The sequence below is a fragment of the Erinaceus europaeus genome, chromosome 5 (genome assembly GCF_950295315.1).
Source record: "Erinaceus europaeus chromosome 5, mEriEur2.1, whole genome shotgun sequence".
NCBI lineage: Eukaryota > Metazoa > Chordata > Mammalia > Eulipotyphla > Erinaceidae > Erinaceus > Erinaceus europaeus.
In genome coordinates this window covers 12,698,199-12,711,480 of record NC_080166.1, presented here as the reverse complement: position 1 = coordinate 12,711,480, position 13,282 = coordinate 12,698,199, and the positions used below count along the sequence as shown (strand labels likewise).

At 57.5% G+C, this 13,282-nt stretch overlaps 1 protein-coding gene and 1 long non-coding RNA gene across 4 annotated transcripts in view; one reads left to right on the top strand and one right to left on the bottom strand.

The window, feature by feature from the left end:
- LOC132538586 (uncharacterized) overlaps window positions 1-13,282 on the top strand; it is an 890,943-nt gene that overhangs the window by 221,319 nt on the left and 656,342 nt on the right. The window lies entirely within an intron of this gene.
- The window catches only part of TENT4A (terminal nucleotidyltransferase 4A), a 30,849-nt gene continuing 22,061 nt past the window's right edge, over window positions 4,495-13,282 (bottom strand). The window contains exons 8-13 of one of the 2 annotated variants that reach the window (XM_007520544.3): window positions 12,503-12,629; window positions 11,165-11,265; window positions 9,658-9,806; window positions 8,578-8,736; window positions 7,237-7,401; window positions 4,495-6,289 (exon numbers count right to left, since the gene is read on the bottom strand). In XM_007520544.3, the coding sequence (XP_007520606.2) occupies window positions 6,095-6,289; window positions 7,237-7,401; window positions 8,578-8,736; window positions 9,658-9,806; window positions 11,165-11,265; window positions 12,503-12,629 (896 nt within the window). In that variant the 3' untranslated portion in view covers window positions 4,495-6,094. The remainder of the gene's footprint in view (window positions 6,290-7,236; window positions 7,402-8,577; window positions 8,737-9,657; window positions 9,807-11,164; window positions 11,266-12,502; window positions 12,630-13,282) is intronic. The other variant, XM_060191137.1, reaches the window with a different exon arrangement.

Genomic DNA, 13,282 nt, shown 5'->3' with positions numbered 1-13,282 from the left:
GCGCTTTGGGTGATCGGCTGTGTTCAGGCAAAGGACCAGTGTCCAGGCAGAGTCCAGAGTCCTGCTGTGCTCACACACTTGGCTTTGCCACAAGATGTCTTGGAAAATGGCAGCAGCAGCGGAGGAGACTTCCTAGAGAGATACCTTTTATTATTCTTTTTTTAAAAAAAACTTTTTGTTATATTAGTAATTTAGTATTAATTTACAGAATTATAACAGGGGTATATTTCCATATCGTTCCCAACACCAGCGTTCTGTGTCCCCATTCCCTCCACTGGAAACTGCAGTGGTTCAGCTGAGGGTAGATGGTATAATAGTTAGGCAAAGAGATTCATGCCTGAGGCTCTGAAGTCCTAGGTTCAATCCCCTGCACCAGCATAAACCAGAGCCAAGCAGTCCTTAGGTAGAAAAACAACAAAACTGCAGTACTTCTCCCAAGGTCTCAGATATGGATTATTATTTCTATAACTATATTTTTATATATTTGCCCTTTTTTCCCTGTGGTCCTGCCTTCTCTTCCTTCCTAAGTCACAGCCACACCTGTTACTTCTTCAGAATGCCTTTCCTTCTTTCCTCTTATCTCTCTGGGTCCTGATGGAGTTGGGGTTCAGAGCCCTCTGGGCATCTTCCCCTGACATTTCTCCCCCTCTGGGAGCCTGCACCCAAATTCTTTATGGGGAGCAGAAGGTGGGAGTTCTGGCTTCTGTCATTGCTTCTCCGCTGGACATGGGTGTTGGCAGGTGGATCCACACCCCCAGCCCGTGTCTGTCTGTCCCTAGTGGGGCAGGGCTCTGGGGAGGGGAGGCTCCAGGACACATGGTGAGGGCGTCTGCCCAGGGAAGTCAGGATGGCATCATAGCAGCATCTGCAACTTGGCGGCTGAAAGGTGGTAAGATATAAAGCAGGACAAAGTGTTTAATCAGCAGGAACCATAAAGTAGGAACAGAGCAGAAGAGAATATGGACATTAGGGTGGAAAGAAGCTAGGAAATCTATTTTAGCTGTGTTCCCAGGGGCCCGTGACTTTAGTAATTTTTGCTTGAGCTGGATCTGTTGTTTCTATTATTCTAGCTCAAGCAACCAGTCCTTACTCCAAGTTTCACCTGTCAAATCCTGGGTGCAGTCCAAGCTGTGCTGGGATGAGGTGCCCTCTGGAGGCTGACGTGGGAACTGGCTCATACATAGCTCCATCAGTATCTCTGAGAAGGAAGGCCCCCGGGGATTCCTATCTAAAACAGAGAGCACTTTCTTTCTCTTCTGCACCTGCTCACACTCAAGGCCGTCAGACAGACGTCCTGCCACAGACAGGACATCCTTATCCTTGTCTTACTAGTCTTGCGTAGGGAGGATGAATGTTCCTTTCCAGGCTACATGTAAGAGCAAATATGGAATTCCAGGCATATAACCATGCCTGGAACGTAATGAGGACATCTAACTGGAATCAAACAACATCACTTACTCTAGCCTCGGGTTCTCTCTAGAAGGTTCTGTCCCAGGAACATGTTCACAGTTTTGCTTCCTAAGACAGCAGGGCTCCATCTTTACAAAAAGCTGAGGCCTGGGGCCAGGGGCCAGGCTACGCACACAGGTTGCCGTACCCAGGACCCAGGTTTAAACCCTGGTCCTCCACCTGCAGGGGGACATGTCACAAGCTCACAAGCAGTGAAGCAGGTCTGTAGGTGGCTCGTTTTCTATCTCCCTCTCTTTCTCTCCCTCTCTCTCTCCCTCTCTCTCTCTCTCATCTCAATTTCTCTCTGTCCTATTTAATAAAAAACAGCAAAAAATAAAAAGAATTTTTTTTAATTTAAAACCATAAAATCCTAATGCCACCAGTACCACCTCAACATGTTTCACTTCAGACTGTGTCCAGAGACGTCAGGCGTGGCCTGTCAACCCTCCAGCTTCATTACTTTGGGGAGACCTAGCTCATACGACTCAATTCCATTTTGGATAGTGCACTTTCTAGCAAAGCCTCTAAAACAGACACCCCAAATCTTCATTTGCAATATTCCAGCCTTTAGGTTCATGATTAGTCAACAATTTGTTCTGCTTTAGATCTTAACTCTTTCAGCCACCGAGTTGCAGATGCTGCCATGACGCCATCCTGACCTCCCTGGGCAGATGCCCTCACCCATGTGTCCTGGAGCCTCCCCTCCCCAGAGCCCTGCCCCACTAGGGACAGACAGACACAGGCTGGGGGTGTGGGTCCACCTGCCAACACCCATGTCCAGCGGAGAAGCAATGACAGAAGTCAGAACTCCCACCTTCTGCTCCCCATAAGGAATTTTGGTCTTACCCTATAATATTGTTGATCATTATTAAATCATTAAACACACACACACACACACAAAACCTGCATACCGGCCCTTTCCTCCTGGATGGAGCATGCGCGCCATCTAGTGGCGCTTCTGAGTATCTACTGCAGGTCCCTGGAAATGGAACTGAGCCTTTAGCAAGTCTGGCAGGGGAGGGGAGGGGACGTTCCGAACCTACACTCCTGACACTTTCAATTGCTTCATTGCTTCCAGAACCAGCCAACCACCAGCTCAGGTAACTACCTCCCACGACTGTTTTGCAAGTGACTTTTAGAATTAATCTATGTCAAGTGGGCTGAGGAGACCCCAGGACGGTTCTGAGATGAAAACTCCACAGGTTCCCGGTGGACCCCCACTTCTGCATTACAGTGTCCAGCAGCGGGCTCTGAGGGTAGCCAACCTGCTCTCGCCTCTCCTGTCCGCACCTGGAGGGACTCTGTAACCCGTCAGCTGGTGCTGCGCCCCGTTTGAAACTGATAAAAGCTGCATTCTGTGGTACAAGCTGCGACAGGTCTGATAGGAATCAGCCCGTAACCCCGTTAACGTAAAATAAACGTCAACTCCCTGCTTCGGGTCTCATTCTTTGGTTACTTTTGAGATATATTACGGCATTTTTATTACAGTTCTGCAAATGGACTCTGAAACCTGAGGTTCCAAGGTGCCAGGTTCAGTCCCCAGCATCACCACCAGCCAGAGCTGAGCAGGGCTTTGGCTTCTCTCTCGTTGTAATAAAAACAATGTTTTAGGAAAGGCCTAGGGAAGATGGCCAGGGGGGCCAGGTGGCAGTGCACCTGGTTAAGCGCACACACTGACGTGCGCAAGGACCCGGGTTCAAGCTCCCGCTTCCCACCTGGGAAGGAAGCTTCACGAGTGGAGAAGCAGGGCTGTAGGTGTCTCCCTCTCTCCCCCTCCTGTGTCTCTGTCCAAACCTATGCTGTCCTCACCCAGCTTGCTCTGTTCAGCTGAGGAGCCCCGGCCAGGGGCTGCAGGTGTGGCCATCAGGTGAAATGTGTGATGCTGACCCCAGAGGGGGACAGAGATTTTCAGAGACCCTGCAGCTCAGACAGGCGTCCGGAGCCCTGGGCACCGCCGAGAGCTTCCTCTGGCATCCCAGGACTCGGGCAGAGGAGTGTGGAGAGTCTGTGGGTGACAAGCCAGCAAGGGGCAGGCAGAGAGGACAGATGGGGGCATGGCCACCATTTTGCCTCCAAGTCCTGGAGTTACTTCAGCTGTGCCCTTTCTGGGAGCTTCTGGTATTTCACACCAAAATGGCCCCACCCCCAAAAATGCCCTTCGGGAGCCCAGGACAGACCCCCGAGGGAGGCCCCAGTCACTCCAGGCCCTCACCTCTCCACGCTCACCGCAAACCTCACCCCACACTCACCCCAAGCCCTCTTCCCGCCCTCTTGTTGTTACTGCTGCCAGGACTGGCTGGGGCTCCTGGCTGCCTTTTCCTCTTTTTGTCTACTTGATTTGACAGAGACAGAGAAATTGAGAGGGGGCGAGATCGGGAGAGACAGAGACACCTGCAGCCCTGCTTCACGACTGCTGCCAGCGTGACTATTTTTGTCTCTTTTCTTTGACAGGATAGAAACAGAGGCGGGGGGAGGGGATTGAGGGAGAAAAAGACACTTGCAGACCTGCTTCACCACTCGGCAAGTGTCCTTCCTGCAGGTGGGGAGCGGGGGCTTTAACCTGGGGTCGGTGTGCTTAACTGAGTGCACCACTGCCGGGCCCTGATAATTTAATTTTGGACAGAGACAAAGAGAAACTGAGAAACAAGAAGATAAAGAGCGAACACCCGCAGACCCACCTCGTGGCTTAGAAAGCTCTCCGATTACATATTTGTAGATGAAGACTGAAGCGACTGGGCTCTTGCTCTTTCTCGCCTGTATTTCTCATTAATAAGTAAAAAAGTCTGAAGACACAGAGGGGGAGAGAGACACCTGCAGCTGTCTCCTCCACTCGTGAAGCTTCCTTCTGATTATTTTTGGACAGAGACAGAGACAGAGAGGGGAGAGACACCTGCTGCCCTGCTCCACCACTCCTGAAGCTTCCCCCCACCCCCGGCCCAGGTGGGGACGGGAACCCAAGTCCTTGTGAAGGGACCGCCGTGCTCTGCCAGGTGCGCCCCCGCCCCCACACCCCATCCCGTCGAGAAAGCAGTCGCGCACAGGAGCTGGTTTCCAAAGTTTATTAAAAATCAAAGAATAGAAAAACTTTACATAAAAATATGTCGATTTTCGCTTCCACGCCGCTGTCCACACACTCACACAAAACCGAATCGTCACCTGGAACCCCAGAGTGGGGGTGGGGGGGGGCGGGGGGGGGGGGCGGGCAGGAGGAAGGCACCTGGCCGGGAAGGGAGCCGGGGGCCAATTCATTCCTGGGACCTAGACCAGGCGCCCACCCGGTCGCCCGTGGGAGAGCCCCAGGGTGGGGGTCCGTATTGCTTGTGCCAAGGGCCAAGGGGTCCTTCACGAACGAGCAGCCCGGAGACCCAGGTCCAAGGTGCAGACAGACGTCTCTAGAAACCAGCCGGGAGCCCCTCAACCACGCTGCTCGGCTCCGGACAGCAGGATGCACAGACGGACAGAGGATGGGGGGGAGGGGAGACGGACGGACGGATGGATGGACGGTCACCCCTCTCACCAGTGGGGGGGTCCCCGGCAGATGACTTTGGAACTCACTCCAGGGCCACCACTCCCAGCCTGGCTGGGCGGCAGGGACAAAGCCCCGTCTGGCGTCCCGAGGTCAGGGCCACAAAAGCTTGAACGAGACGAACCAAGGGTCTCACAGGGCCCCGGGCTGGGGTGTCCGACGGGGTGTCCACCAGCGTGTCCGCCGGGGTATCCGCCGGGGTGTCCGCTGGGTGTCCACTGGGTGTCCACTGGGGTGTCCACCAGGGTGTCCGCCGGGGTGTCCACTGGGGTGCAGGAAATCCCCCCCCAGTCCCCAAGGACACGCCAAGCAGCTTCAGTACTTCTAGATCGCTCTTAACAGAACGAAGGCAGAAGGCTCCAGATTCCCGCACGGAATCAACATTAATTCCTTTCTCCACACTCCCGCTGCACCAGGGAACGGCTGGAAGACGGAGGGACAGCTTCTGGCTCCTGAAATGCTGGGTTCGTGGTCAAGTTGAAAAAAGAACAGAAAAACCCTTCCAAAAAAAATGTTAAAACCCCAAGGCTGGAGCCAGAGGCCCACCAGACCTGAGGGATGGATGGATGGATGGATGGATGGATGGATGGATGGATGGATGGGCACCAGCAGTCGGCAGAGCCCTGCACCCTGCGGCTGTCCCAGCTCCAAAGTAAAGGCATAAAAACCAGCGCCCCTTTCTTCCTCCTCCTCCTCCTCTTCCTCCTCCTCTTCTGTGATGATGAACCCAATTCAGGGAATGCGGCTTGGGAAAGGATCTCACGTGTTTAAAAATTAAGAAAAAAAAAAAAAAACGAGAAAAACAACCAAAAAAACCTCACCCCCCCCTTCCATATAACTTATGTGAAAATAGTAAATTAAATTAAAAAATTATCTGGAGTTATTGCACAAATTAGAAGTCGTCAGTTATTTACACAGAAAACAGTCCCGGAAAGGGGGGGAGTGAAGGGAGAACAGGGCCGCCCGCCAGCCCCCGGGGTCCCCACAGCGGGACGAGAGCTGCACCGGGCACAGCAGCCACGGCAGCGGTGGAAGCGGAGGCTGGACGATGACCCCTGGGTGAGGCCCGCGGGCGTCGGGGCCTCCAGGAGGGGTGTGACCGCAGGCGGTGACCGGCCACTACCTGCTCAGGCTGACCGGAAGGCTGTCCCGAGTGTGGCCGTGTTTCTTCCGCCGCCAGCCCGTGCGGTTATACTGATGATGCCCTCTGGGGCCCACGGGTGGACGGACGCCCGGGCTGCCCACCGAGCTGTAGCTGCCTCCCTGGCCGTGACCATGGGAGCCCTTAAGGGACAGCTTCATGGTGCCGTGCTGCTGGGGGTAGAGGGGGACAGAGCTCGGAGGAGGCCAGAGCGGGCACCACCCAGCACGTACCCAGCACCCAGTGGGGGCTGTCCCTCTGTCCAGGGAGGGTGAGGGGACTGTCCCTCTGTCCAGGGAGGGTGAGGGGGCTGTCCCTCTGTCCAGGGAAGGTGAGGGGGCTGTCCCTCTGTCCAGGGAGGATGAGGGGGCTGTCCCTCTGTCCAGGGAGGGTGAGGGGACTGCCCCTCTGTCCAGGGAGGGTGAGGGGACTGTCCCTCTGTCCAGGGAGGGTGAGGGGACTGTCCCTCTGTCCAGGGAAGGTGAGGGGGCTGTCCCTCTGTCCAGGGAGGATGAGGGGGCTGTCCCTCTGTCCAGGGAGGGTGAGGGGACTGCCCCTCTGTCCAGGGAGGGTGAGGGGGCTGTCCCTCTGTCCAGGGAGGGTGAGGGGACTGTCCCTCTGTCCAGGGAGGGTGAGGGGGCTGTCCCTCTGTCCAGGGAGTGTGTGGGGGCTGTCCCTCTGTCCAGGGAGTGTGTGGGGGCTGTCCCTCTGTCCAGGGAGGGTGTGGGAACTGTCCTTCTGTCCAGGGAGGGTGTGGGGACTGTTCCTCTGTCCAGGGAGGGTGTGGGGACTGTTCCTCTGTCCAGGGAGGGTGAGGGGACTGTCCCTCTGTTCAGGGAGGGTGTGGGGACTGTTCCTCTGTCCCGGGAGGGTGTGGGGACTGTTCCTCTGTCCAGGGAGGATGTGGGGACTGTCCCTCTGTCCAGGGAGGCTGTGGGGGCTGTCGCTCTGTCCAGGGAGGGTGAGGGGACTATCCCTCTGTCCAGGGAAGGTGAGGGGACTGTCTCTCTGTCTAGGGAGGGCGAGGCAGTCCGTCTCTGTCCAGGAAGCCCAGGGGCCCATGCCCGACCAAGGGAGCCCGGGGCTCCACCCCTGCACCCCACGAGGCTCTCAGCCCTACCTTGTGGTAGAGGTGGGGGCTGGAGAGAGGGTCTGTCGCCGCAGACGAGATGGCCGGGGACGACACGTGGTGGACCGCCTTCAACGCTGGGGTCCCATCCGCAGCCGCCTGTCGGCAGGGGACGGGTGCCACCCCGAACGTGGGTGCAGGGACAGTGAACCGGGTCTGGGGACAGAGTATGGCACATTGGCAGCTGGCCCAGAGGGACACCCCAGGCCCAGCTCCCTGTGACTCCCGGTCCAAGGACCAACAGACAGCCTCCAAGGCAGCAAGCCCCAAGTGCGGGAGGGCTCCCCCGGCAGGGCACACACCGATGCCCTGCAAGGACGAGAGTTCAAGTCCTCACTCTGCAGGGCAGCACCACAGAAGCTCTGGGAAGCTTTCAGGGTGGAGCAGTGGCCTGGTATCTGTCTGTAGGTCTGTCTCTCTCTAACTGAAACTGAAAGAACAAAATCAGATTTCCCCAGGAGCGGCTGAATCAGGCAAGGAGAAGGCCTAGAGTCACAAGATAAAAATGAATAAATAACTTCTGAAAAAAGAACAGGCCCAAAGGGACTAGGAGAGAGCACAATCATTCTGCAGAAAGACTCCCTGAGGCTCTGAGGTCCGTGGTTCAATCCCCAGCACCACCATCAGAGCTCAACAGGGCTCTGATTTCTGTCTCTTTTGCATAAACATAAATATATTTTAGGAAAAAATAATAATTGCTATGTTCACTCTTATGACCAAACACCCATGAACCACAACGCTTTCTTTATTAGATTTCAGTTCGTTTACACGGTTAACTTTATAATCTAAACCTGGGCTGGGAAGAGAGCATGATGGTTCTGCTAAAGACTCTCCTGCCTGAGACTCTGAGGTCCAGGTTCAATCCGCAGCACCACCATCAGCCAGAGCTCAGCAGGGCTCTGATCTCCCTCTACTTCTCTCACTTTCTCTCTCTCTGAAACGAATAAATACTAAACACAAGGCCTGAGAGTTCGCCCAGAGCCAGTGAGTCTGAGGATCTGAGGAAGCTCTAACAGTCAAGACAAGACCATCCTCAAAACTGGGTTAGCACCCCAGGGCCTGGAAAGGAAGCACGTTTGCCCACAAGTGGGGGTGCCCGTCCTATCAGGCCTGTGCTTCCGCCCAAGAGGGGACTGGCACAGCTGAGCAGAGAAGCAGCTGGATCGGAGCCGGGGGGCCCCCGAGGCCATGAGCCTCCTCCATGGTCCCAGGAAAGACTAACCACCCCACCCCCAGAGACAGACATACCCGCAGCACCCAGACTGAGAGCTCTCCTGGCAACTCCCAAGCCTTACAGCTGCTCTGGGGCAGTCTCGAACCTGCAGCACGCACCTGGGTGTTGGTGGTGACAGAAAGCGTCCTGGACACGGCAGGCTGAGGCTTCCCACCGGGCAGGGGCAGGGCGGCGGGCAGGCTGGCCAGCAGATGGGCAGGACCCCGCAGGCTGAACTGGTACACGCTGGGCGTGGTGCAGGGGGGCGTGTCTGAGTCCTAGGACAGGGAGACAGGGCATGAAGGCCGAGGTGGTGTCTACAACAGCCAGCCCACTGTCCAGAACCCTCAAAGGCTTTTCCAGTTCCAAAACACAAGCAGAAAGAGCAAATACAGAAAAACTCCAGGGAGTGACTGAAAGCCAGGCTGAGGGGCTCCTTGGGACACTGCCCTGCCCACCCTCCATGGGGCTCCCTGGGTGCTGTCCACGGTGCTGAGAGAAGAGACCCCACAGCCCTGCCCACCCTCCATGGGCTCCCTGGGTGCTGTCCACGGTGCTGAGAGAAGAGACACCCCACAGCCCTGCCCACCCTCCATGGGCTCCCTGGGTGCTGTGCATGGTGCTGAGAGAGGAGAGACCCCACAGCCCTGCCCACCCTCCATGGGGCTCCCTGGGTGCTGTGCCTGGTGCTGAGAGAGCAGAGACCCCACAGTCCTGCCCCACCCTCCATGGGGCTCCCTGGGTGCTATGCATGGTGCTGAGAGAGGAGAGACCCCACAGCCCTGCCCACCCTCCATGGGGCTCCCTGGGTGCTGTCCACGGTGCTGAGAGAAGAGACACCCCACAGCCCTGCCCACCCTCCATGGGCTCCCTGGGTGCCGTGCATGGTGCTGAGAGAGGAGAGACCCCACAGCCTTGCCCACCCTCCATGGGCTCCCTGGTGCTGTCCCCAGGACAAGCCCCGTGCTGTACTAGGTAATTTCTCTCCTGACCCAATGAAACTGGGGCCTGCAAAGGTGCAGTCACTTGCCAGGGCCCAGCTCAGCAGGAGACAGAAGCCCCTGGATCGGTCACTGGGTTCTCTGTGGACTGCATTCCTGAGCCTGAGGGCTCCTGAGGCAGGAGCCACGGTGTGACTGCCCCAGATGGCAGGGCAGAGACGCCGGGGCTGGGCTCAGGATGAGGACTGGGGCACTCACGATGTCACTTCCTGAGAGCGAGGACACGGAGGAGGCAGAGGAACCAGAGGACAGCAGCTGAGGGCCAGGCAGGGACGGCGTCAGGCGCGGGCTGTAGGGGGGCTTGGGCTCTCGGAGCTGAGGCTGCTCCTTTCCCTTCAGCCGGCCGTCTGCGAGGGGAGAGGAGCTGAATTCAGGGAGTGCTGACCACACAGGGGGCGGGCACGGCAGGTGCGCCTGCCTCCAGGAGGCCGGGACAGGTCAGCCTCCTTCCGTAAGCACAGGGCGCAGATCAAACCCAGGACACGCTCCCGCCTCCACTTCCTTTAAGCCTTCCGCTCCCGTCTAACTCACTCTCCACAGTGACACACGCTCAGAATGGCCGGCCTATGCCCATCACTTTTCTCCTGTATTTAAAGATCTGGGGGGAACTGGGTGGTGGTGCACATGCTTAAGCCTACATATCATCATGCGCAGGGACCAGGGTTCGAGCCTGTGCTCCCCACCTGTAGGGGCCAAGCCTCACGAGTGGTGAAGCAGGTCTGCAAGTGTCTCTCTGTCTCTCTCCCTGTCTCCCCTCCCCCTCCCAATTCCTCTCTCTCCTAGTCAATGAAATAGAAGTTAGAGAAAGAAAAGCAGAGGGAGACATGTGGCCAGGAGCAGTGGAGGCGAGAGGAGCAGAGAACCAGGGCTCTCTCTGAGAGCCGGCCGGCAGGGTGGTGCCGCAGCTTGGACCCGGGGCCTCTGGTGCCCACGCCAGTGTGCAGGCTCCGAGTCGTGTCCACCTGTGAAGCTCTTGGACTGAGGGCCGGGGAGCCTGCGGGTGTCACACACGCCGCACGGCCAGGAGCCCACGCCGTGTAAGAAGTTGGCCGGTAAGTACTCCCTGACAGGGAGGAAGACAGACCCACGGCACAGCACGGGACCCATGCTGCAGGGCTTTGGTTCGAGTCTCGTTACCCCACAGCAGAGCTGAGTGCTGCTCTGGTGTCTCCCTTGTATAGTGAACCTTTAAAACTATATGTTGGCTCGCTGAGTAAGAGGCCTGAGTGAAAAATGTCACTCAGTGACTCTCCCGTGTGTCCTGGAGCCTCCCCTCCCCAGAGCCCTGCCCCACTAGGGACAGACAGACACAGGCTGGGGGTGTGGATCCACCTGCCAACACCATGTCCAGCGGAGAAGCAATGACAGAAGCCAGACTCCCACCTTCTGCATCCCATAATGATGCTGGGTCCACACTCCCAGAGGGGGAGAAATGTCAGGGGGAGATGCCCAGAGGGCTCTGAACTCCACACACAATCAGGACCCAGAGAGAGAAGAGGGAAAAGGAAGGACATTTGGAAGTAGTGACAGGTGTGGGTGTGACCAGAGAAAAAATGGGGAACCAATGTCCAACAACAGTGACAAAAACGGCCCCCTGCCACTCTGACAGCTTCAAAGGGACCCACTAGGCTCCACGTGTGGGGGCCACGCCCAGGGGCGGGGACGGAGACCCCACTGTAGGGCTGGGGGGCGGGGGGAGGCTCACCCAGGTCGGACGCCGGGGACACCTTGCCACCCCACTTCTCCTTGATCCAGCGCCGGTAGTCAATCACCTCCTGAGTCACCTTGACGATCCTTCCTAAGGTGCTGGAGGGCGGTGACCAGGTCAGCCCAGGGCCCCAGGGGTCCCGGAGCCCGCCAACCCTGAGAATCCACACCCACACTCCATGGCCTGCCACTAAGCCGGAGTGAACGACAGGAGGAAAAGAGGCGCAGAAGTTCAGAGCCGGGTCCAGCCACAGAGCACGGGCCGTGCGGGCCTGAGGCTGTGGGTTCGAGCCCCATTACCACCTAAGCCGAAGCTGAGGCATGCTCCGGCCTCTCGCTGGTAAAAATCATTCAACAAAGGAAGGAAGTGGGGATACGGAATCAACCTGAGAGACCACACAGACGGCCAGGTGGAGCCGTTATGGGGTACATGCTTCACGGACCACCGCCCTGCAATCAGATGAGGGACGATGGCCTCAGGGCACAAAGTGGACGGAGCTGGAGGGGATGAGCTAAGGGGGGGCAGGTGGCGGCGAAGCCAGTAGAGCACACAGGTCACCGTGTGTGTGGACCCGGGTTCAAGCCCCCGCTCCCCACCTACAGGGGGGACACCGCCAGCAGTGGGAAAGCAGCTGTGCAGGACCCCTCTCTCTCCCTCCCTATCTCCGCCTCTCCTTCCAATCTCTCTCTGCCCTGTGGAATGAAAATAACATAAAATGGGGGGAAATAGAGCCGCTGGCTGGGAAAGTGGATTCACAGTGCAGGCACCACGCCCCAGGGATAACCCTGGTGGCGACCAAAATTAATTAAAAGGGGGGTGGGGTGGTGCCGGGCAGTGGTGCACCTGGCGGAGTGCACACATTACCATACGCAAGGACGTGGGTTCAAGCACCCACTCCCCACCTGTAGGAGACAAGCTTCATGAGCAGTGAAGCAGGTCTGCAGGTGTGTCTCTCTCCCTATCTTCCCACCCCTCTCAGTTCCTCTCTGTCCTATCGAATGAAGGGGAAAAAAGAAGAGGAAGAAGGAGAAGAAGAAAGAAATGGACATTAGGAGCGGCAGATTCAACACACTACCAGACGGCTTCCTACTCACATGTGAAGGGACAGACCAAGTAGAGAAAATGAACTTGGCAAAAAAAAAATGAAACACACACACACACACTTACATTCAGTAGCCAAACTGACAGAGAACACTGGTAGTTACTGGGGGGTGGGGGCACAGACTACAGTGGGATCCAGTGAGTTTCACACAGATACAGAAACCTGGACCCCTCAAGTCCTGTCCCCTCCTGTAGTCCCCCATCATGGATTCAAGGCACACAGCAGGCGGGCACCTTTCCGAGTCGCGGTTGGGGTAGGACCTGGCCAGGGGCGACACCGCGTGGCTGAGAACAATGTAGGCATAGTCGAACACCTGCTTCACCTGCATGGCCCCGTACGAGCTCCGGCCCACGTCGTTCCCTGCGAGAGAAGGGGGGTGGGGGGGGGGGTGTCAGGTAGCTGCATGGCCCCGTACAAGCTCCAGCCTGCATCATTCCCTGCGAGAGAAGGGGGGGGTGTCAGGCAGCTGTGACGCTCGGCTGACCAGGCCAGCCTCCAGGGACAGAGGTGTCACCTGGAGACAGGCAGCACAGACCACGGCACCCCGGGCTGCAGAATCAGTCCAGCGCCGGCCGGCCTCACCCAGAGCCCCTCCGAGCAGGGCTCTGCACCTACACGCACCAGCTGACAGGCGGGGAACATGGGGAGGCCACCGCGAGGCCCAGGCTGCCAGGGTCAGGGAAGGTGTGCTTGGGGCCCTGGAGCTCAGGACTGAAAAGCGCACGGGGGCTCTGCCTCCTGATTTGGGGACACACACACGCACACACATGCATGTGTGGGAGAGACACACGCATGTGTGGGAGACATGCATGTGTGGGGGAGACACGCACACACACGCACACACGTGTCGGGGAGCTGGGCTCAGTCCGCCATCACAGCTCCAGGGCCCAAACTTGGGAGCAACCCAGGTGCCCAAGGCAGGGGAGCGACACAGTGGGGACGCCCCAGTGCTCTGCTCTCTCCCCACCCACACGCAGGGAAAGAAGCAGAGCTCAGGGTCCCAAGTTCAAGTC